Source organism: Mesoplodon bidens, assembly GCF_964165515.1.
Source record: "Mesoplodon bidens genome assembly, chromosome: 9".
Taxonomy (NCBI): Eukaryota; Metazoa; Chordata; class Mammalia; order Artiodactyla; family Ziphiidae; genus Mesoplodon; species Mesoplodon bidens.
The window spans coordinates 32119737-32141386 of record NC_138166.1 but is presented as its reverse complement, the minus strand read 5'-3'; the positions used below and the strand labels follow the sequence as shown (position 1 = coordinate 32141386).

At 40.2% G+C, this 21650-nt stretch overlaps 1 protein-coding gene across 7 annotated transcripts in view; it reads right to left on the bottom strand.

Moving 5' to 3' along the window:
• The window catches only part of RAPGEF5 (Rap guanine nucleotide exchange factor 5), a gene marked incomplete at its 5' end in the record, with an annotated part of 219135 nt that overhangs the window by 80038 nt on the left and 117447 nt on the right, over positions 1-21650 (bottom strand). For 4 of the 7 annotated variants that reach the window (XM_081243594.1, XM_081243597.1, XM_081243595.1 and 1 more), the window contains one exon: positions 20881-21006. In XM_081243594.1, the coding sequence (XP_081099720.1) occupies positions 20881-21006 (126 nt within the window). Of the gene's footprint in view, positions 1-20880; positions 21237-21650 lie in introns of those variants that run through there. The other 3 variants (XM_081243599.1, XM_081243598.1, XM_081243600.1) reach the window with 3 other exon arrangements.

Sequence of the window (21650 nt, the reverse complement as noted above, 5' to 3'; positions counted from 1 at the left end):
TAACCCCCAAAGTGATGGTGTCTGGAGGTGGGGCCTTTGGAGCCCTCATGAATGGGATTAGTGCCCTTATAAAAGAGGCCCCAGAGACCCCTTGCCTCTTCTGACACGTGAGGACACCGCAAAATGACAGCTATCTATGAACCAGAAAGTGGGCTCTCATCATATATTGAATCGGCTAGCACCTTGATCTTGGATTTCTCAGCCATCAGAACTGTAAGAAATAAGTTCCTGCTGCTTATAAGCCACGCAGTCTGTGGTGTTTTGTTACAGCAGCCCGAACAGACTGAGATGGCATTTAGAGCCAATAGCTTATTATGACTCCTTTCATTTCCCAACCTCCTTGGTCGAACTTTCATTCCTCCTACAAAGTTCTCTTCAAGAATCACCTCCTCCAGGAAACCTGCTCCCTCCACCTCCAGTCTGATGTGGCTGGCCCTTCTCTGCAACCCCACAGCGCCACACGAATCCTTCGGACTCAGCATTCCAAGAAGCACATACTGATGACCTTTTCTGTCTCCCTTCTAAAGCATAAGCTCACGTGTGGGCAGGCACCGTATCTCCTTCAACTTTGAATTCCCAACAAACAGCCAGGTCTTGGCACTTCATAGATACTTGAAGAAACTTACCCAAATGAATCAATGAACAAACAAAAAGAGGAATGGATAAATGTGCAGGGCTTCCCTGGTGGCGCAGTGGTTGAGAGTCCGCCTGCCGATGCAGGAGACACGGGTTCATACCCTGGTCCGGGAAGATCCCACATGCCACGGAGCGGCTGGGCCCGTGAGCCATGGCCGCTGAGCCTGCGCATCCGGAGCCTGTGCTCCGCGATGGGAGGGGCCACAACAGTGAGAGGCCCACGTACAGCAAAAATAAATAAATAAATAAATAAATGTGCAATTTTGAGTAGAGGTTGAGAGAACAACAGCTTACTCTCAAAAGATACATTTCAAGTGCTGAACTCTGATGGTGCTAATACAGGGGACAGTTTGCTGAGAGGTGCTCTTCCTAAGGAAGGGTAATCCAACAACTAGGGTGGTAGATAACAATGGCCTGCACTGTTCTGCATCTTGATCATCAACTTGAGTGTTTGGGACACTCAAACAGATATGGGTAAACTGAAAAGAAGAGCTGCATGCTCGTCACACTGGACAATGATATAGACAGACAAGGGGTTATGAGATCAAAACGACCTGTTCTAATTCAGGATCTTGGCCTGAGGGTGGTTAATGTGAGGATCACTAAGGCAGCCCCAAAACTTGGCCAATATTTAAGAGGAAACATGGTAAGTATTTTGTGAAGTGTAAAGCATCATGCAATCATTAGCTACTAGACAATTAAAAAAAGCTAACATAATTTTATCTCACAGTGGTAGAGGTAACCACAGCTCAAGAACTAAGGAGACAGCACTGCCATATGCAACTAACAGACCCACTAGGAACAGGCAACAAGGGAGGGATCCAGCCATGACCAGGCAGATAAATCTATCACATTTATTGAGGGCTTACCATACAGCAGCAAAGCTAAGTGTTGCACATCCATTATCTTATCTAACCATTACAACAATTCTATGAGGTACATGCTGTTAAAACTCCCATTTTGATAAAGTAACTTGGCCAAGCAAGATCTTGTGTGAGGGTGTGGTAAAGCTGCGATTGACCCCAGGCAGACCCAACAACAGAGCCCTTAACCAGAACCACAGACATCCCCAGAAGATGGTCACTAATACACGTTAGAGGCTATAAGTATGGAAGGGGACTTGGTCTACCCTGGTGCTGGCAGCCAAAGCAGGCTAATCTGCTTGGCAGATGAGGCAACAGGTGTGTCTACGTCATGCTGAGTTCCAAGAGGAGAAGAGGGTTGCCAAGGACCGAACGTAGTCTCAGGACCACAGCTAAGCAAGCTCAGCCAGGGCGGAGCTCAATACTCCTGGTAAGGGGCAAATGAAGTGCTGGCAGGAACAGAGTTAAACATGGCAGGGATTAGTGGGATCTGATGCCCACAAAACTTGGCTACCCAGAGACATGCAGCCTAAGATTAGCAGGACATCCAGTGCATAAGCTGCCTTCGGCCTGATGGGCTCAAGCACTGGGCAGGCATGGAATTGTACACTTTAAGACAGTTAATTTTATGCTATGCAAACTTTACCTCCAACAAAACAAAACAGGGCTGTGATGAGCCTCTGGGCACAGGACTTTGCTGATCAAAATACATGGGACTCTGCACCAAGGAGCTACAAGGGGGTCTGGGAAACACGCCCTTTGAGGTACTGTTCAGGTAGCTGGAATGTCTAAGAACAAAAAGATCGGGAGAATGAAACCACAGCAGGAAATTTTCACTCTCTGAGCTACCCTGCCTTGTGGGATAGGGTGCCATAGGATTACCTGTGATGTTCTAGAAAAGTTACCTTCCGTTAATGGGTGGCTAGATCAAGGAAGCAGATGGAGGCTCAATTTAAGGAAGAACTGATGTCAGAGGCGGAATGAGCTCTGTCTTAAACTGGGGCAGAGCTTGTCAATAACATCATTGACAAGTGAAGATGGCTCTTCAGTGAGTGAGGCTAGACAAGACGACCTTGGCATTTTTCTCCAATCCTGAGATCCTACAGAATTCAGTTTTCTTGACACCACTTTTCTCACAGAAGCCCAAAGTGCTGCCTCTCCTAAATAGGAAAGCGGCATGCGATTTAGTGGTTAGGGATCTCTCCTCATCTTGTCCTACGGAAATTCACACACAGCTTAGCAAACCAAACCATCAATGCCCGCATCTATTCTTGTACAGTTAAATGTGGGTACAGCAGAACTGGAATACTTATCTGAAAAAAAAATCTCCTCTGGCCAAAAACAATTTTGTCTGAGAACAACCTTCACAGAATTTGCTGACAATGTATCTCATGACTCTCTTTTCTCATGGAAAAAAAAAAAAAAAAAAAAGGAAACAGATCTTTAAAAAAAAAAAAAAGTCGAAAGGATATTGCTGGCAAGATAGATCTGATTATGAGAGCGGCTAAGGGAAAGACAAAGTAAGCAGATATGTGTCAAGGTGAGGAGTGGTTTAGATTTACCATATCACAAAGTTCTGGCCCGGCAAACACATCCTTTGTATAGGCGATTCTGGCAGAACGAGAGTATTTAAATAATGATAATTAGTTCTTTTTTAAAATCCTACACGTATTGTGATTAATAACTCAAACTAAAGCCTAAATAGGACTAATAGAATTCATCATCCCCAAGCTTACAAAATCTAGGTCAAGTCTGACTTCCATAGTGTGAAAGCAAACACAAAGTTGTTATGGAACGTGACTAAACTCCCACAGAAAACGAGTAAACAAGACTGGATAGAAAGTTCTGGCTGCTAGAAAAGAACTGTATTTATTAAATGTTACTGCCTCTAATAATGATCACGTAAAGCAAGTTTTCTAAGAACCCTACAATTAGGGCAAGGCTAGGAATTTGATCCTGAAGCCAACTTCAGCTAGTAAACCTATTGCACAAGACAGCAGAGGAGATGGGGATAGAATGTAATATCCTGAAATACAGGCACAGTTTTTCCATCACAAGTATACTGTGATATACTCTATTAGCTTGATGGATTATTCTGGATACGGGTAGAAAAGAGGCACACTCAGCAAGCGTTCTGAAAGTGTTTAATGAAGGGACTATTTACAGAAGTATGGGTAGCTTTGATAAAATTAACCAAAATATGGTGAGATAACCATGGACCAGCAAAGGGAGATACTAACCACCCCTGGGCTTGAAGGGGCAAGAGGAAGTCAGAGTGAGTACTGGATCCCACTGGGAGGGAGCTGGAGAAGTAACTGAGAGGCTTGCAAGGAGGAGCTGCAGCCCCAGAAGGGTGCAGTCACTGCCGTAACTGCAGCAGAAAGCAGGACAAGGCAGGAAGAAACACCCTGACCCCGTCTCCTTCTACACTCTGATCTCCTATGACCCCTCCCATTGCTCAAGCCCCATTTGGAGACGGAAGGCAAGAGATCCAGGCGGGTTAGGTCCATGGGGGTTAGGTCTCACTGCCAACCAGCACAGAGCAGAGGTGAGAATGGAGAAAGGGATGCAAATGTACATGATCTAGCAAACTTGTCCTTCCAGTTTCCAGAGAAGCTTATGTCAGCTTATCACTAAGTTAAATGGCACCATATAGGTCACGGAGTCCATCACCTTTCTGTCAGGAAAACAACTCAAAAACCTAATAGCTTTAGGGTAGGTTACATTAGCATCTCCCTAATTGACTTAATCTAATTCCTGCACATTTTATTTCTTAACGCTCTTTCTGGTCTAATATTTACATCAGTTTACTACAGTTCAGATCCTACACTTTGCTTCATACTCGACACTCCCCACGTGACGCTTGAGAGTTATTAAATCACACAGGTGTTACTGGTTTTTTTAATCATAAAATCTTAAATTTTATTAAATCTTTCCCAGAAAGTCCTCTAGATCCAGTATGGAAGTTCTTGGTTGATGACCAAGATTGTGGGTGGGGATAGAGGGGAGAAGAGAAAGGCGATATGGCAGGACAAGTTCCACTCTGATGTTTGCTGCATGGGAACAGGGGATTGGTCTCTCTTGTTCTCTGTGCTGTCCCTCCAGCCAGAACACTGTCTGTTAAATGAATGAATGGCCTGGTGAATGGTGGGTGAGCAGACAGATTCTAGACATTGGGATGGCCCAAGATCAAGGACAGAGAGGTCGGCAAAGGCAAGGAGGAAGAGGTTCCAAGGGACTCAGTCCAGAGAGTAAACTAGGGTAGAAAGGAGAAATTTCAAGAGTTAGTTAATGCCTCACAAGGCCCTAGTTTTGTGGTGGGGTTCCTGATTATCAGCAAGGGAGCGGTCAATATCCTTCAGCATCATCAAGTCTAAAGTATAAACAAGATAAAACTCCGGCAGCAACAAGCAAGGCGTGATGTCAGCCGTGGTCACAGGCTGAGGCTGCTGCACACTCCGTCACTTCTGCAGCCCCTTGGTCCCAGATATGGTGGTTATTTCATTCTGCTAAGACTCAGAGTTACATACACTCTCCCTGGTTAGTGGGCCCACAGGAATATGCAAAGGCTCGGCTGCGTTGGGAAGTCACTAAGACTTACCCCTTGGATTCAAAAAGCCTAGGTCAAAGGGCAACTGAGGGCACTGCCTTGTGCATATATGATCTGACAGAGACCTATTAGAAGGTCATTCAGAAGAACTGAGGATGCCTTCAAACTCTACATGAGATCATTAGGCATTTCCTAACATACTGAGGTCACTGGAAAAAAGCGTTGTCTATCAATACTTTGAACCTGTGAATTCCATCAATCCACAGCATTCATGCAGACAGTTTGCACGGTATGTTCACGACAGATTCGGCCACTTTGCAAACAACTCAGATAACTTAGTGCTGGGAACAGCACTTATTTCCACTTCTCATTACTGGTGTATCTTTTTTTTTAAAAAACATCTTTATTGGAGTATAGTTGTTTTACAATGGTGTGTTAGTTTCTGCTTTATAACAAAGTGAATCAGCTATACATATTGGTATATCCTGATGGCCCTGAAAATACAATACATATGTTACTTGAGATTTAAAACAACCAAAAAATCTGAAATCTTGCTTCCTAGGAAATTTTACAGAAATGACAAATATAAATTTTAGAAATACCTTTTAGTTCCCAAGAATTCTTATATCATTGTGTGTCTGTGTATGTGTATATGTGTGTGACACACTTGTGAAGTTATTCTGAAGGGAAAATATCAATATTGACTCTTTCCTCAAGCAGCCTAAAGATGAGATGAAAACCTACGGCAAATTATGACTCGGACAAAATTTCTACATACTAGTTGCAGATATACTTGTCACCTGGGGTTTGACTAATTCACAGCAGCAGTTTTACAGAAGCCTTTAAAATCTGAGTAAAAAGAGGACAGTATGGATTTTAACAGCAGCCCTTGATAGCCACCTCTGACTAGTTCCTATGGCGTTGGTTTCTCCTCCCAAATTCCTCTTATAGGAAACATAGTTGTGTTTGGAAATGTCTCCTGATTTAAGTAAAGATCAAATTTATAAATTGAAATAACTTGAGAAAGCTAGCTCTTAACTGTGAACAGACCCAGTGGAAATATTCTTCAACTTCAAAAAGTATTGGATCCATGAAATTTGCTAAGAGTACATCTTAAGTGTTCTCACCACACACACACACACACAATCCAACGTAATCACGTGAGGTATGGAAATGTTAATTAGCTTGATTGCAGTAATCATTTTACAATGTATGCATATATCAAAACATCACATTGTACACCTTAAATATATATGACTTTTGTCAATCATACCTCAATAAAGCTGGAAAAAAATTTTAAATTGAAAGTAAATAAAGTGTAAAGTAATACACTTAGAAAATAGGAATGCTTCAAGTCAAGGAACTCTTTCCAAAGCTCTTTTGTGTGTATATAAGTGTGCATTTACACGTGCGTGCTTGCAAATATGCTTGTGTGTGTGTGTGTGTGTGTGCACGTGAGTGCGTGTGTAACTTTAGAGAGGGCAGGGCACTAATACAAAGGGCAGCCTCAGTCCTTATACAAGTTATGGAATGAAAAATTCCTAGTCACCGTAGCAACTGCAAGATCACATGGCATGGAGGCAAGGAGATACAAAGCATCTTAAGTAAACACTCTTGTATTTTCATGTTTTGCACATTCCTTGGTGCTTTTAGAGAGGCACGCCTTAGGTCTCAGCAGGAACCATCTCAGAAATTTCTTTCACAGTTTGAAACAAGACTGGGAAAAAGGTAGGACTGTGTTGCTCTTGGTTTATTGCACAGCCATAGAAAGTTGGTGTTAAAACAGGTTAAGGGAATTTAAACTGCAATGAAATATTGGTACAATTATTTGAGAGACAAACAAAATTAGAAGGTAAAAAGGAAGAGAGAAGGTTAAAATAAGACAAAAATGAATTTGGTTGCAATGGAGTAGGTGTTTCTCCCTCTTTTTCTGGAGTGAAGGATGGGTGTGTGGGAGGAGAGGAATGGATTGAAAAGAAATGGAAGTACTTTGATAATAAAGAACAGCAAAACAATCTTCTATTTTCCTGAATATTAATGTGCACTTGGGGTGCCAAAGAGGATTGAAATCCTCATATACAAACCTGCCCCAGTAAGAGCCTTGCTTTGTAAACTATGACTCATTGAAGTTTGAAAGTTTGTGCCTACTCTTTACCAAGTATGTATTCTCCCAAAAGCTTGTCTGTAGTTACAAACTGCCTACTGTGATCAACCTCCCTGTCCTTTCTGCTTGTCATTTCCAGGTTAATTCCCCATGGTACAAAACCCTTCAATTTAAAACTTTAAATCTCCAATGAACCGGAATCCTGGAGCTGGTACAACTTTGGATTCGCAGAGATTTGGTTTGAGCGCTTGAACTTGGGAAACATTTCAAATCACTCACAATTGTCCTCTTGACCAAATTCAGGCCCGCAAACATTGATTGAAAGCCTAGCGCTAGACACTGGGGGTAAAAGTTCAAATAAGACACGGAGATTACCCTCAAAGAGGAAATATTCTTTATGAGAGAGAAACGGGGGAGAGATATAAATTTGCATTTTTTAAAAAAAAAACGGTGGTTTGGAGCTAGGCTGTGCACAGTGGTTAATGAATTTAGCCAGTATAAATAAATAGACCCCTTTATTCTTATTTCTAGGAGTTCAAGGCAGTAAGATCTGGATGTTTTTTTAATTTGTCATTATCTGGGAGTTTTATATCTCAGTCCTGCTCAGGACATTCTGAACTCAGAAAAACAATTCCAAATATTTAATGACATGACTTGAAATATGGTTTTAACACCCTGACAGCAGGGATACTTCTGGCAGGATGCTAGATCACCATCTGTCCATACCAACAGCATTTCACAAAAAGTAAATTTTTAGAAATTCTAGCCACAGGAGTATTTTAGAACATAAATGAACAGAATGATTATTGGCATTGATAGGCATAGTCAATCTGAGTAAAAGATGGCTATTCAAAACCTCCTGAATAATCAACTGCTATCCACTTTAAAATGGCAACATTTCCCCCCAAAGTGTTCAACCCTCAGAAGTATGAATGCTGCTGAATTTGGGGGGGGGGGCGGGTCTTCAATATAAGACAGGAATTTTAGAGCTAGAAGAAATCATAGATGTCTAATCTACTACCCTTATAGATGAGAAAACTGAAGTTCAGAGAGGTAATATAGGACTGACTAAATTCATGCTCAATATACTTAATTTGTAGGGAGTTTGCTAACAGAATTTCAATTTATCAAGAGTAAAATGGGTTTTTTAATGCTGGTAACAAAATAGTAAAAGTTTGAAAATATGAAAAAATTCACATGTGATAACTAATCAAGAAACCTTACTTTTACGTTACAAAAATAAATCCCAGCCATATGAAAGACCTGAATGAAAAGTGCAACTCTAGAAGAAATAGAAGAAAATAAAATTGAGTATCTAGCCACAGAATTGGGAAGAACTCTCTGATTTTAAAGGTGATTTTTAAAATTAAAAAAACATAAATCAAGAGGTTTTTTGCTCATATATGTATAAAAATAATAAGAAAGAAACAAACTCGGCAAAACTACCTATAACAAATATTACAAAGATTAATGTCCTTAACATATAAAAAGCTTATTCAAATCAATAAGAAAAATCCCAATGGAAAAATGGGCAAAGGAGGTGAATAGATTATTTACAGAAGAAATATAACTGGATTGATATAAACTGCAAGTATTCAACCTCACTAGAAAAGAAATGTAAATTTGAACAAGATAATACTAGTCCTTCCCATCAGTCCAACAAGAATACTTAGTTTCTCCTTCTAAGAATCATAATAATCAATGTGGGTGAGGGTATTACAAAATAAGTACTTTAACGTAGTGCTAATAATGTATGGGAAAACTGGAACAAGCTTTATGGAGCGTAGCTGAGCGAAAAACATAAAAGAGATTAACGCAGTTCATACCTGTGAGTAGTAATTACTCAGCTAGGAACTTATCCTTAAGAAATATAAATTTACATAAAGATTTTTTTAGAGATGTGCATCTCAGATCACTTATAACAGCAAAAATTTGAAAACCTATTTGCCCCCAAATGGGAAGAGTAAGTACGTGAAGTATGTTATGGAAATGTAAGGAAAGCCTCATAATGTATACACTGATATAATTGGGAAGGCGAGAGGAAATCGTAGTTAGTTCTCACTAAATTCTTCTTTTCTTCTTTGTAGCTTTCTATGATTTCTAAATTCTCTACAAAAGGCATATATTACTCTACTATTAGTAGAACAATTTTAAACAGTCTTTAACAGAAATGTGCTATAAATTCCTGCAAGTTGCCTGATGCCTTGTTCTGGACTGTCAAACACCTATAAACCTCAAGAATGAAGCTTGTTTTCAAAAACAAATTCAATCAGTAAAACAGGACAAGAACTATATACAATATTCTAATTAAAATATATTTTGTAACTAGAAAATGGGGAGAGAGGAAAATGGTAAACACCAACAATATGTAACTCTCTTTAGATATGAGATTTGTGATATTTGCCATTTATGATTTGTGTCCTTATGTGATCAGAACCCAGGAAGTAAAAGAGATGATGTTTAATTTAGCAAATGCCTCACCAGAAGGCAAAGAAACAATTTCCTAGAAACAAACACCTTAATCAGAGTACACCCCTTACTTTCTTCTGTCCGCATATCGCCCTTCTTTACTCTCATGTCTTTGTTTTCTCATCTTTCTCCCTCATTAACAGTGGGTGGCTTGGGGGCTCAAATCACATCTTGCTCACTTATGTCTCTGTTCTACTGTGTGTGATGCCTGGTTCATCAGTGCTTAACAAATGCTTTTCTCAATGAATATAGGCAAGAATAAATCTTAGCCAAGTACTTTAAAAATCTGCTCTATATATGAAAAGGAGAAAGTTCTACTGAAATTAAAAATTATTTAGGCCCTAGACAAAGTCAACTTTATGTGCCATGGCTGAATACCCGCTACTGGTAGCAGCAAGCTAAACAGCTATCTGGCTGTAGGATTCTTTCTAATCATCTCTATGAGCTCAAACATGGGAATCTGAAATAAACTTCTAATGATGGAGAAGCTAAGTGTCTGATTGATGAGGGATGCTGGTGTCTGTCTGAAGACCTCACTGCAGCTAGGTAAGTGAATGAATTCCCCAGAGTCGGTGGGTCACCATATCCAGCTAAGGAATGCACAGTTAATTCCCTCTGAGTCTTAAATAGGCCTGTGTTACCTAACTTTTCTTTTCTTTCTAGGGTCCCCCAGACTGGGAGGTCTGCAGTTGCCATGCTCCATCACTCAGAAGGAAAAGACACCATTCTTGGCTTTTCTTCTGGATTGGAGCCCTCTCAAAACTTAGGTTTAGGTCAAAATGGGGTCAACAAAACTCACTACACTCTTCCCCGGAGATTCTGGCATAGCCAGGTGTGGTACATAAAAACAGAAGTCAGAGCTAAGATGCAAAAATGGCAAACCACAGAGGCTGGGGCCAGGGGAATAAGCAGCTGCAGATGTTGACTACACCTAGGGCCAGTCAGATCTTTATTAAGAAGGATTTTTCCAGGGTGTGGCGAGCTTTTCTCAGGTCTCTGCACATCTCCTCCATATGCCAAGATTATGAATAATACTGAAGGACAGGAATTTGAGATTTACCGACAGGGGACAGAAGTGGGGTCTACTTAAAATGGGGATACAAGTCAGATGAGATTGACAAATTACAATGGAAATGGCATTTAACAGTTCAACGAGTCATGAAAGGTGTCTGCCCGCAAGCATCTGGCATTCAGGTATATTCCTTAAAAGACAATCAGAATAAAATTGGCTCTCTGCTTTATTCCAAAGTTTCTTCTCTTGGATTTTAAGAGTTAGTTAGAACTCTGTCTCATCTAAGCTCAGAAGCTTCCCTTGTCCACCTCGGTGTATCCCTTAACCTCAAACTTGTGGGTAGAAATCAGCACCAATTTGGGCCATGCGTGCTCTGTCCCTGCCATTCTATATCCTGTAGCTCTATTCATGTACATCTTTTAAAATTGCAGTCCTGCAGATTACGAGAGGAAATAGTATTATCCCCATGGCTTCAATTACCCTCTCGGTTCCCATGATTTTAGAGTTACATCTGAGTATTGTTTTAACACGGAGATCATTTTTAGATCTGTGCTTCCCTATGAGTGTTTAATGAGAAGCACTGAATGCTCCCATTTATTTTTGTTGACAAAACAGTGCCTGCTTTCAGGACTTGCTGTGTTAATTTTCTGATGGGATAAGTGCTAATTAGTAGGAGAGAAGTAGTTCAGCAGAAATGCTTTATTGGAGCAAGGGTCATTTCAGTCAGGCTAGTCTCCATTAGAGTCCCACAAAATAGAACTTCAGAAACACAAAGAGTTAAAAGCACCAAGACTGAATTACACCTTTCCCTAACAAACCTGAAGGATCTCCCATAATGACTATTTTAATTAATGATCTTTTGCTTCTGATAACAGAGGCTAAAAGGTATACATTTTACTAGAAGAATATTATCAGTGGAAATATTTCAAAATCTTCTTGTGATTAATGAACTTCCGACAGAATTAATGGAGTGTAAAGTACTTATTGCCCATTTCAGAGGATACTCTTTATAATCCTATTTAGCAGGTGCCAGTTTCTGGGTGAAACTTTTTCTTACCCAGTGAAGACGCATCACATCAAAAAAGTTCTTTCCAATGCCTATGATTCTCAGAGGAAAACTCCAGGATACTCAGATGGATTGCAAAAAATAACACATCATCACAAACCCCCCGACTTGTAGTAACAGTAAGTTCACCAAGCAGGGAGAAAGTGATAGCATCCATCAACCATAAAATTCAGTTTGGGATTTTATTATGCATTGTACCACTTGGGGATCATTAGAATTCTTTATGCCCAAGAGTATCAATATAAAGCTTGTTTTGCCTCTGTAAATCCTACCCAAGGCAAGATCAAGCAAGGTTTAAGGAGTCATCCGTGTGATTTTGATCTCACAGGGTCAAATTTTACCTGGACACCTTCCACCCCACCCCCACCTGGGAGGTCACTAAGATATGCTTCTGTGACTCATTAAGTTTTCAAGAGAGCTTCCTTAGAAATCCCTACCCCCCCCAGCCACTTCCTGCTCATCTTAATTGTCTTATTATCACTGTTGTTCACTCCCTCTCTTTATTTCTTGGATCTTGAGGTGCCCCTGATCCTTTATCCTGACTCAGCTCACCTCAATCATGCCCAGCCACTCCTGGAACCTGAACAAAGAGGATACTTACAAGGCTTTGTTAAAATTGTTGAGCCTTGTTCACTTAGTTACGTAGGAATGTACAATAAATGAACAGACATGTCATATCTTATTTCTCCTTTTTTTTTTTTTAAATACAGGAGGGAAGGATTGGAAAAGAAAAAAACAAAGAAAAAGAAAAAAGCCACAAAAACCTATCCCAGGTAAACCTAAGTGTGACAGCATTAACTTCTACAGACCCAAACAAGTCTTTTTTTGCTACAGTAATGGAGTGGGTGATTTTTTAAAAATTAAAGACAAATTTTTATGTAAGGACAAATAAGAACATGGTCATGTTTTAAGGAAAATATGGGTATTTAACATGATTTATTAGAAAAATATGTACTGTACATTTACCCACAGTCTGTTATGTTCTGTTATGATATTTTCAGCAATCTTCTATTTTTGCCATCTTAAAACAACATTTAGCGCTGTTGTATGCCAGATGGAATTTTTCCTTTCCACCCACTTCCCAATGCAAAAGGAAAAAAAGGTTCTTTGCATCCCACATGGAAATCTTTTATAAATTTCTTTTCCTCATCTTTATCAACTGAAGTATCTGAATCTCTCAGAAATCACCAAACTCTGGCTGAATCAATCTGCAGCAAATATCGTGCAGCAGAGTAAGTACATTTAATGTGAACATACACACACAGGCCTGCGGGGTGTTAATTAACAGAGAGTATTCACATTACATGCAAGTTCAAAATTCACTTCTATAAAAGCAGGACTGAATCAAAGTCAACTTTTTAAAGAAAAATGATGATGTAGTATATTTAAATAAGTAAGAGTAGAGCTATCATTGGACATTCTGTCTTCACAGCAAAGCTTTAACGTTTATGCTGGTTCCTGTTTTATGTAGTAAAACCAAGAGAGGACTATGAGGAAAGGAGAGTCAGAAAGCTTTGAAAGGAATGAGCGTGACCCATGCTTTGCTAGCAAACCCATCCCCACAAGGCAGCAGAGGAATCTCAAAAATTCACATCTAATCATCTTTCTCTCTCTTGTTTACATTCTTCACCAAAGCTCTGTATCGCTCTTAGCACGCCATTTTTGGCTAGGCCTTTAGGTAATGCCTTGCATCCTCTGGCCCTCCCCGCCCTCTGACCCCTTGGCTCCAGCCACGTAATTCTGCCTGCAGGGCTGCATCATCCTCTCTCTGCATTAGGCCCTTCCTGTCCTCAGCCATGCTCTCTCCTCTGCCTGGAATGCCCATTACTCCTCACTTCTCCTAGTAGCTCTTCTGACTCTTCAGATTCATTCTCTTCCTCAGGGACACATGCTTGTCTCCCTACACCAGCTGAGCTCCCTGTGACAAGCTTCCATAGCACCCTGGAACTTAGCATGCAGGTAACTGTGAACTCAGCCTCTGAATTTCTTGCAATGTTATCTCCCCAAAAGCAGTGATGATCAGGGCAGTCTTTGGGGAATCAAGGCACAATGTATGTTGGTACCTATGTCTCCATACTCCTTGATGTCTCCATGTTTTACTTCTCTGAGCCTCAGTGGTACACAGTTGTCATAAAGTACTGTCCATCTCTCTGTGAAGGACTGTCCATCTGTCTGTGCATCTTTTCTCTACCGTTTTGTCTTAAAGCACCCATTATAAATTCAAATGAAACCAAACCACCAAAGATTTCTAGTGTTACCTGATCAGACAACAACCTACAAAGTATTAATATTGCTATATTAATGCAGACCAGGCCTTGATAGGGGTAGAGAAAAAAAGAATATAAGGTTGCCAGGGGTCTGGAGTGAGGTACACCCCTGAGAAGAACAAAAGTCAAAGAAAAATAACCTATTTTTCAATATTTCACCTTAATGATCTCTTAGATATACTAAAGATGATATGGCTATTTTATTTTTACAAGTAGAAGAAGTTAATAAACCTGGGGAGCAGCATCTGTACCACAGGGAATCCAAGATCCACTGAGAATATGGCTTTGATAAATCAAACTGAGACAGTATCCATTTTCTTAACTGGGCCTTTAAAAAAGAAACTTGAATATTTTCAGAAAAATAAATGAGTATCACAATGACAAGTTCCTCTCTGCTTAAAATGTTAAAAACGTTAAAAACTGAAACTAATATTTTAAAAATGTTGAGACTTGCAGTGGGCTTTCTGTGAGAACCCAAAAATCCAGCTAATGGGTAGATGGCCCCCCAGGCAGCATGAGCACAGCGTTGACGTCCACTGGCTGCCATTTTTCTGGAAGGAAAAAAATGAAACAAAAGCAGAATTTAAAGTGAACCAAACTTGTAAACCTTGCTTTTGAAAACAGAGAACTTCTTTGGATTGCTGCAACTGTGAATAGGTCTACCAGAGGTATTTCCCTCTCCCTGAAGGCCTGGGAAATTGTTTAAACACTTCGTTAAATACTGTCTTGAATGGTTCACTTGTTTTCCAAGTGTGAATTTGTTTCTTCAGCTACACTGTAAACTTCTTGGAGGCAAGACCTATCTTCTATCACTTTCGTGGTTACTCTGTGACCAAATTAATCCAGATTAAAAATGAACTAACACAACTCACTCAAGGAAGCCTATTTCCTCTAAAAAGGTAGGTATGTTAGTACCAATCTAACACAAAGTCAGGATTTTGTCATTAAGAAAAATACATGGTTTCTACGCAGAATTTCTCAGCAGTGGGCAACTTAATATATTATGACTTGCCTAAAACATGTGAATTCTGGCTTTCAATACTAAGCGATAATGTTATAACATTCTATTTGTCTTTAGTTTCTTGGTTAAACTAAATTACTGGTGAACTTCAAATAATGCCACGATTGGTCTTAATTTTACTCGCTGAGATGTGTAATGCAAGTTTGAATACAGAATGATAGAACCATTTCCTTTTAGTATTTCACGTAGAGTATAAAGAGGGCTTTCACTTTACATTAAGCTGCTTTTTTTTTTTTTTTTTAAGCAATAGACCAAATGAAATGCAGAGACCAACTTCTAGTGTGTGCAGTAAGAGTAGCGGCAGCCGGAATACTCCAACCCACTTCTGCCCTAGGAATCCACAACCAGCCAACCCTCTGACGCAAGCAGGCGTCCAGGATGAGGCTGCAGGAAACAGGGGAAAGGAAATTCCGGTTGGAGTTGAGAGACAGGGACCCTATCCTGGCAGCAGACTATGCCAAGCTTCATTTTCAGAATGCGTAAAATCCCCTTCCCACCCATATGTCATGAGCGAATCAGAAAAGGGGAAGGAAGTAGGGTGGGTCCCCAGACATAACAAAGGAACTGAAGAAAGCAGGGCGGGGAGAGGGAGGGATACAGACAGGGTCCCCAGGGAAAGCATCACTTAGCACGGCTCTCACATACGTTTTATAGACCTTCGTTTCTACACTTTGGAAATTAGGAAGTCAAGTTCAGGAGCTGCTTGTTAGTATTTCTACTCTACAGGTTAATACACTACAAAGCATAAACAACATTTCAGGAAAAACTGAGCTTCGGTTTTCTGGTAAACAGTGCGGTGGTATGCCATTAAACAGCACCCACATCTAGATGTATACTTTAATCCAGCTATTTCACAGATACTAAATGTGAACAGTTTATACACTTTAAAAAGTTAGGACTCAAAATAAGCTAGTAGCTTAGCATTCCCTTTTCATTTTTCCTTCCCACACTTCACCACCACCATCCCTTCAATATGTAGCCGTCTGTCTTTCCTTCAGGGCTGTCCTCCTAGTGGTGCCTCTTTCTCAGGACTATCATGATTCTTGTCATCTCAGCTTCCTGTCCTCCTCCTACCAGGCCTCCCTCCAGTGATGACAGCTGAGAGAAGATGCCACCCGGGGGCAGTCAGACTTGAGTTCACACTTAGCCCATCTCTGCTTAATCACTCACCAGCCTCAGCTTTCTGATTCATCACACTGAAATAATATCGTTTACCTCACAGATGGGCCCCCTCATCCTACTTTCTTACGAAAACTAACAAAACAAGTCAATGCCTCTTCATTATTTCTAGAATGAAGTGAAACGTCTCAGCCCTCAAAATCCTCCACAGTCTGGTCCCAATCTCATTTCTCACTAACGTTTCCATCTCCTGAATCCTTGTCACCATCTCCCTTACCCCCATTCTTGGTACCCTGGTGACAGAATGGTTTTGCTTTCCAAAAAATACCTTGTAGTTTTAGACATTTCTGTGCATTTTCTAATGCTATTCTTTCCTCCAGGAATGCTCTTCTTCAGTTTGGACTGTTTAACTCCAACCTAAAACCTACTTTAAGGTCCACATCAAACTCAACCTCTGCCATGAGAAAGAATCCTGTTTCCCCAGGTGTAAATTCTTCCTCTGACACACATGTATCTCTCTGGGGATTATCACCACTGCCTCCTTGTACTGCTGTTATTTGTGTCAGTATCTTTTCTCCACAACCTGACTATACTCCTTCAGGTAGGAACCACCATAGTTATTCTGGATCCCCTACGACATCAGCTTCAATAAAGGTGTACTGAATGAATAAACGACCAAGAGTATTCTAGAATAACAGTACGGAAACACCAACTCAAACTATGTGTTAGGAGAGCATCTCTAAAATCACAGTTAGTTCTGAAGGAGGCACACACATCATTGCAGCCAATGCCAAAGCTTTGGCCAAATAATTTAGTTCATTTTGAGGTTACCAGAGATTCTCTGTGCTGAAGGTATTGTCCAAGTATCTGGGTCTCAGAAGAAGTAGTCTCCATACTGTTAGCCAGAAACTCCATCAAACAATTTGTTAACGAGATAAACAGTGTTCTGTAGCATAAATTTCAGACACTTGAAACACACTGCAGGACAGCAGAACAAGGTAAATGTCTATGTAGTTTTTTGGCAAAGGTGACCAACCACTCTGGTGATAAACAGAGCTTTCTCATGTCTGTACCAGGAAACCGTAATAACAAATTCAAAAAACTGCTTAGTATAAATTAGCACACACATTCCCCCATTATCCCCCATTGATAATTGGCAGAATTATCAAATTCTGCCAATTTTACCATCTAAATGGCTCAACATCTGTGGCCTTCTCATTTCTGAGCTGCCACCCTGCTTCAGGCTTACATCTCTCACCTGACTCAACAATAGCTCTCTAAGGGTTCTCTGCAACACTTCCCTGTTCCCCACTCAATTTTTCCTCTAAACCAATGCCAGAGAGATCTTAAAAAGACCACATCTGATTATGCCACTTCCCTTCTTTGATGGCTTTCCTTTACCAGAAAGGCAAGTCTAAACTCCTTAGAGTGGATTGCCAGGTCTTTCACAACTTACAGCCCACCTCACCCCACCTCATTTCCTAAGAATTGCCCAGGGCTCAGCTCACGTGCCTTCCTGCTGGTCCCTCTGCCTTAAGCACTCTCCCTTGTCCTGCCCTTCTATGACCATTAGTCATTCTTCAAGCTCAAGCTCAAAAGTCCCCATTTGGTAACACGTGCCCCTTCCTCTATGGATATAATCATAGAATTAAGCCTAGAAAATATGATGCCCACATAAGAGGCAATTTCTTTAGAGAATTAATGACCAAATGTTAATCTCACTCTCATAATGTTTATAAGAAATAGCCATTTCTGTCCCCGTCTTAAAGTTCTCACATAATTTTCAACACTTAGGAATGAGTGCTGGCTAATTTTGCCTACAGCTTGTTAATATAAAATAGGAAAACGAAGTGCTTGCTGAGAAACTTGTGATAATTATACATTTAACTTTTTTTAAGCTTCAGAAACCCCTTGGCAAAAGCACAGAGTCAAGTGTTTCTCTAATTGCATCCATTTATAACCTAATCATGGCATTTACCAGTTTAAAAAGATAGCAGATATTGCCCACTCAGAAATCTCGAAGCCCCTTCAATGTGTAACAAGATGTACCAGCAACAAAAGCTTTATTCCATCAAATTCATGTCTATCTCTGTGCAGTAGTACCTCAAAGTAGTTGTCTCATTTTGGCATACATGTACAAAAGGGGATGTGACATTCTAGGACTGGAGAAACAAAGTCATTTAGTGAAAAGAATGACTCAATAGGCAACTGGGATTCTAACTGAAATTTTACCACTGTGCACTTAAATAATTTTGGCCCAGGAATGGTAGATGAGGTAGCTGACGCATTTGAGAATCACAAAAGAAAGGAAATCTGTATGTAACTCTAGGGTTTGGTCGTTATTGTTATAAGAATAGGAAACTGCAAGCTGGGTTTACATTAAGTAAACTGCAATTTCCTCTGTATAGTCTGTGTGTTTTAACTGAGTTTTCATGAACAAGAACAGATGACTGCTATTGAAGAGAAAATGAGGGCAGGAAAAATGAAACTGCTGTAGTCATCTCATGGACACTGTGAATTCAGTGGGCTAGCAAAGGTATCTTTATAACAAGTGCTTAAGACATGAAAGAGTGAAAAAAGCTACCAGATGATTTTTATTCCTTATAAATTATTGTAAAAAGTAGAAGCACCTAGTATCAAATATTCTGTTTGGTAGAGTACTATGGAAGTCTCAGCCTTGAGGGTTGATCAGTTCAGACGGTGTCACCCTGCAGGAGGGAGACCACAAAATGGCTAAGTTTGTATTTATCACTAAGGAAGAAAGATCCTTAATAGTCACCTTTCCCGACTTTCAGCCTCAGTAGGAAAAGTCTACACAGAAAAGGCCATCATTCCAATATTTAGCTATACATCATCTCTCCTCTCAGAAATGTACACACTTCAGAGCTGTTATTGCATCAATATTATGACATTCATGCAAGAAGTAAAAAACCTTACTGTTCTCTTTTACAATTTAAAATGAAGGTTTAAAGAGAACAGTGAGTACACAACCGCCAGCAGTTACGTAAGCAAACCGTAAGCAAACCTTCCACCACTAAATTTCCGTCTCATGGTAAAAGTCCTTATAATAAAGAGCAGCAAGTTTAGATTTCTGTTACTATATATTTAGAGTGTATTATACTCTCATTAGCTGTAACTATAATATTCCAGATTCAACTAATAAGGCAAAGGCAACACAGGTACCTTTTTAATAACCATAAAGCTGTCTGTGGCCTAAGGCTGATGATTTCTCATCTTGGTGAAGTGGAACTCTATCTCCTATTGGTTTGATTTTAAAAGATCTTGCCCTCCCCTCAGGTTGTCACTGATCCACTGAATTGAGTATGCAATCCATTGTAAAATATGTCATCCATTTTAAGGGCCACTAAGAAAGAAAAATGTTCCCAGTTAAACTAGGACATGTTTTCGTATCATCAACTTTAAGACTCATCCTGATTTCAGACATGCTGAGATGTGCAGGGAAAGTGCACCTTGAAATCAATAAAATGTAGCATATGAAAACTACTGCTCTTCTAATTAAAATGAATGGAAAGGAATATTGTTTTGAGAAATTTAGGACATGAACCAGGATATTCAACTATTCTAAGGACGCAGAAGAAGTTAGGAGTCAGTCTTAGATATACATGCAGTCAACCTCCAGGGTGCTTTTTAACAATTCAAACAAGTCCCTTAACTTTTCAGTAGTACCTACCGAGGTGAAGGCTCCTGAGACCTCCACTTGCACTTAAAGCCAATGGTCACCTCTAAGATAACTGCGATCACCAGGCTCTGAAACTACTCATGATTCTCCCCCTTGAGACACCGATGCTTAATGACTTGCCGAATGGTTAGAGACGCGTTACATTATCAAACTAAACAGCGTGCCATCCTTGGACTTCTCACCTCCTCTCCAGCTCAGTAAATCCCTGGCATTTCTACTGATGGCCTTGGAGCAGAAAAAGCATGAAACAATATTTTTCCCCCTTGGAAAGGGTTGAAAATAAAACTCCAAGGAAAAATTAAAGTCAGAGAAGAGAGATGTTCGTAAACACTGAGGAATTTTCCCCTTCATGAGCAATCCTGGAGAGCTTAGCACTGAGAGTGAAGCCTTACAAACAACAACAACAAGTCAACAGACAACATGTAAAGCAGAAGAAAGTGGTCCCATTGTCTCCCTAGCATGACGGCAGCGTTCTCAGTTCTAAGGCTCAATCTGAATAACTGCTTTCAGGAGAACTGAGCAGAGCGTCCCTTTCCTCCAGTTGAACTACATCCAAACAATATAACTCTTGTTGGAACACGAACGCTCACAAGATACTGGGAAAACTCCCTTCTGACTCTCTCACTTAGTGTGAGCATCTAGAATCTGTTCGTCCATTCTTATCTGTCTCTTGTGACTTAGGAGGCATTTGCTTGATAACTAGATTCACCCCCTGTGCTAAATATAAAAGTACATCGTAACGTTCTTTCAAAACTCATATTCCACAAACTATCTGATGGGGTGAAACTCCCCAAGTGAAACCTGAAAGCCATCAAATAGACATGCATTCTTATTTGCTCCCATGCGTTCTTGTATTTCTACATGATTTACTTCTGTGAAGAGATCTCTTACAAAACCACTGGCTTAGAAAATTATAGTAGCTGTCATTTTTTACTAAGAAGCATGCTTTTGGGGGGAAAAAAACCCCAAACCTAAAGAACTTAAAATAAAATATTCTTTCCTTCAGACATACAAGCAGGCAGAAACATTTTCCACCCCTTCAAACCCGCATCCCCAAGAGGAAAAGGGCTTACATGTTCAGACTTCTCCTGTTCTTTTTTGTCCGTCTGCAAAAATTGACAGTTTTCTCTTGCCAGCTTCTGGACCAGTTCAATTCGCCCGATTTCATCTCTCTCCTGAAGTTTGCATATCACCCCAGCCTTAAGAGTTGGAGAAAAAGCAAAGATATACTTAAATCCACAGTCCCAGGACATGACACCACTGCAAAGTTCACCTTATAACAGACTCATCTTCTCTGTCGCCTGGATTAAATCATGGTCTTGCTAAAATATTTTGCCTTTCCAAAATTGAAATTGTATTATCTTAACCTGGGAATGTCTCACCAGAAGACTTAAAGTGAGATCATTTATCAGTCTACGTTAAGAGAGTGAAAGGCAGAGCAAACTAAATCGTTTGCTACTAAAGGGTGCTCCTGATATGCTACTATTTGTTCCTGACAGCCTGTTTCCTGTTACATAAGCCCAGCAAGAGGTTAAAAACTCATGGGAAAGTTAGCCAGGAACTACTCTGGCAGTAAGGGTGAAGTGGTAGAGTACTAAACATAACAGCACGTAACCTCCTAATTCCTTAGCTCCACCAGCTCATTCCATGGACAAATACACAGTTCACAAGAAGATCACAAGATCATTCTTCTGTTTTCATAACTGGAAAGTTACTATGGGGCATTACTAGTAAAATACCTCCAATGCTGCATAAAATATGGTGGAAAAGTTTATTAAAAACAAACTGCAAAAAGAAAGCTTAGAATTTCATCAGGGCTTAGAAATGGTCCACAAAGCATCAT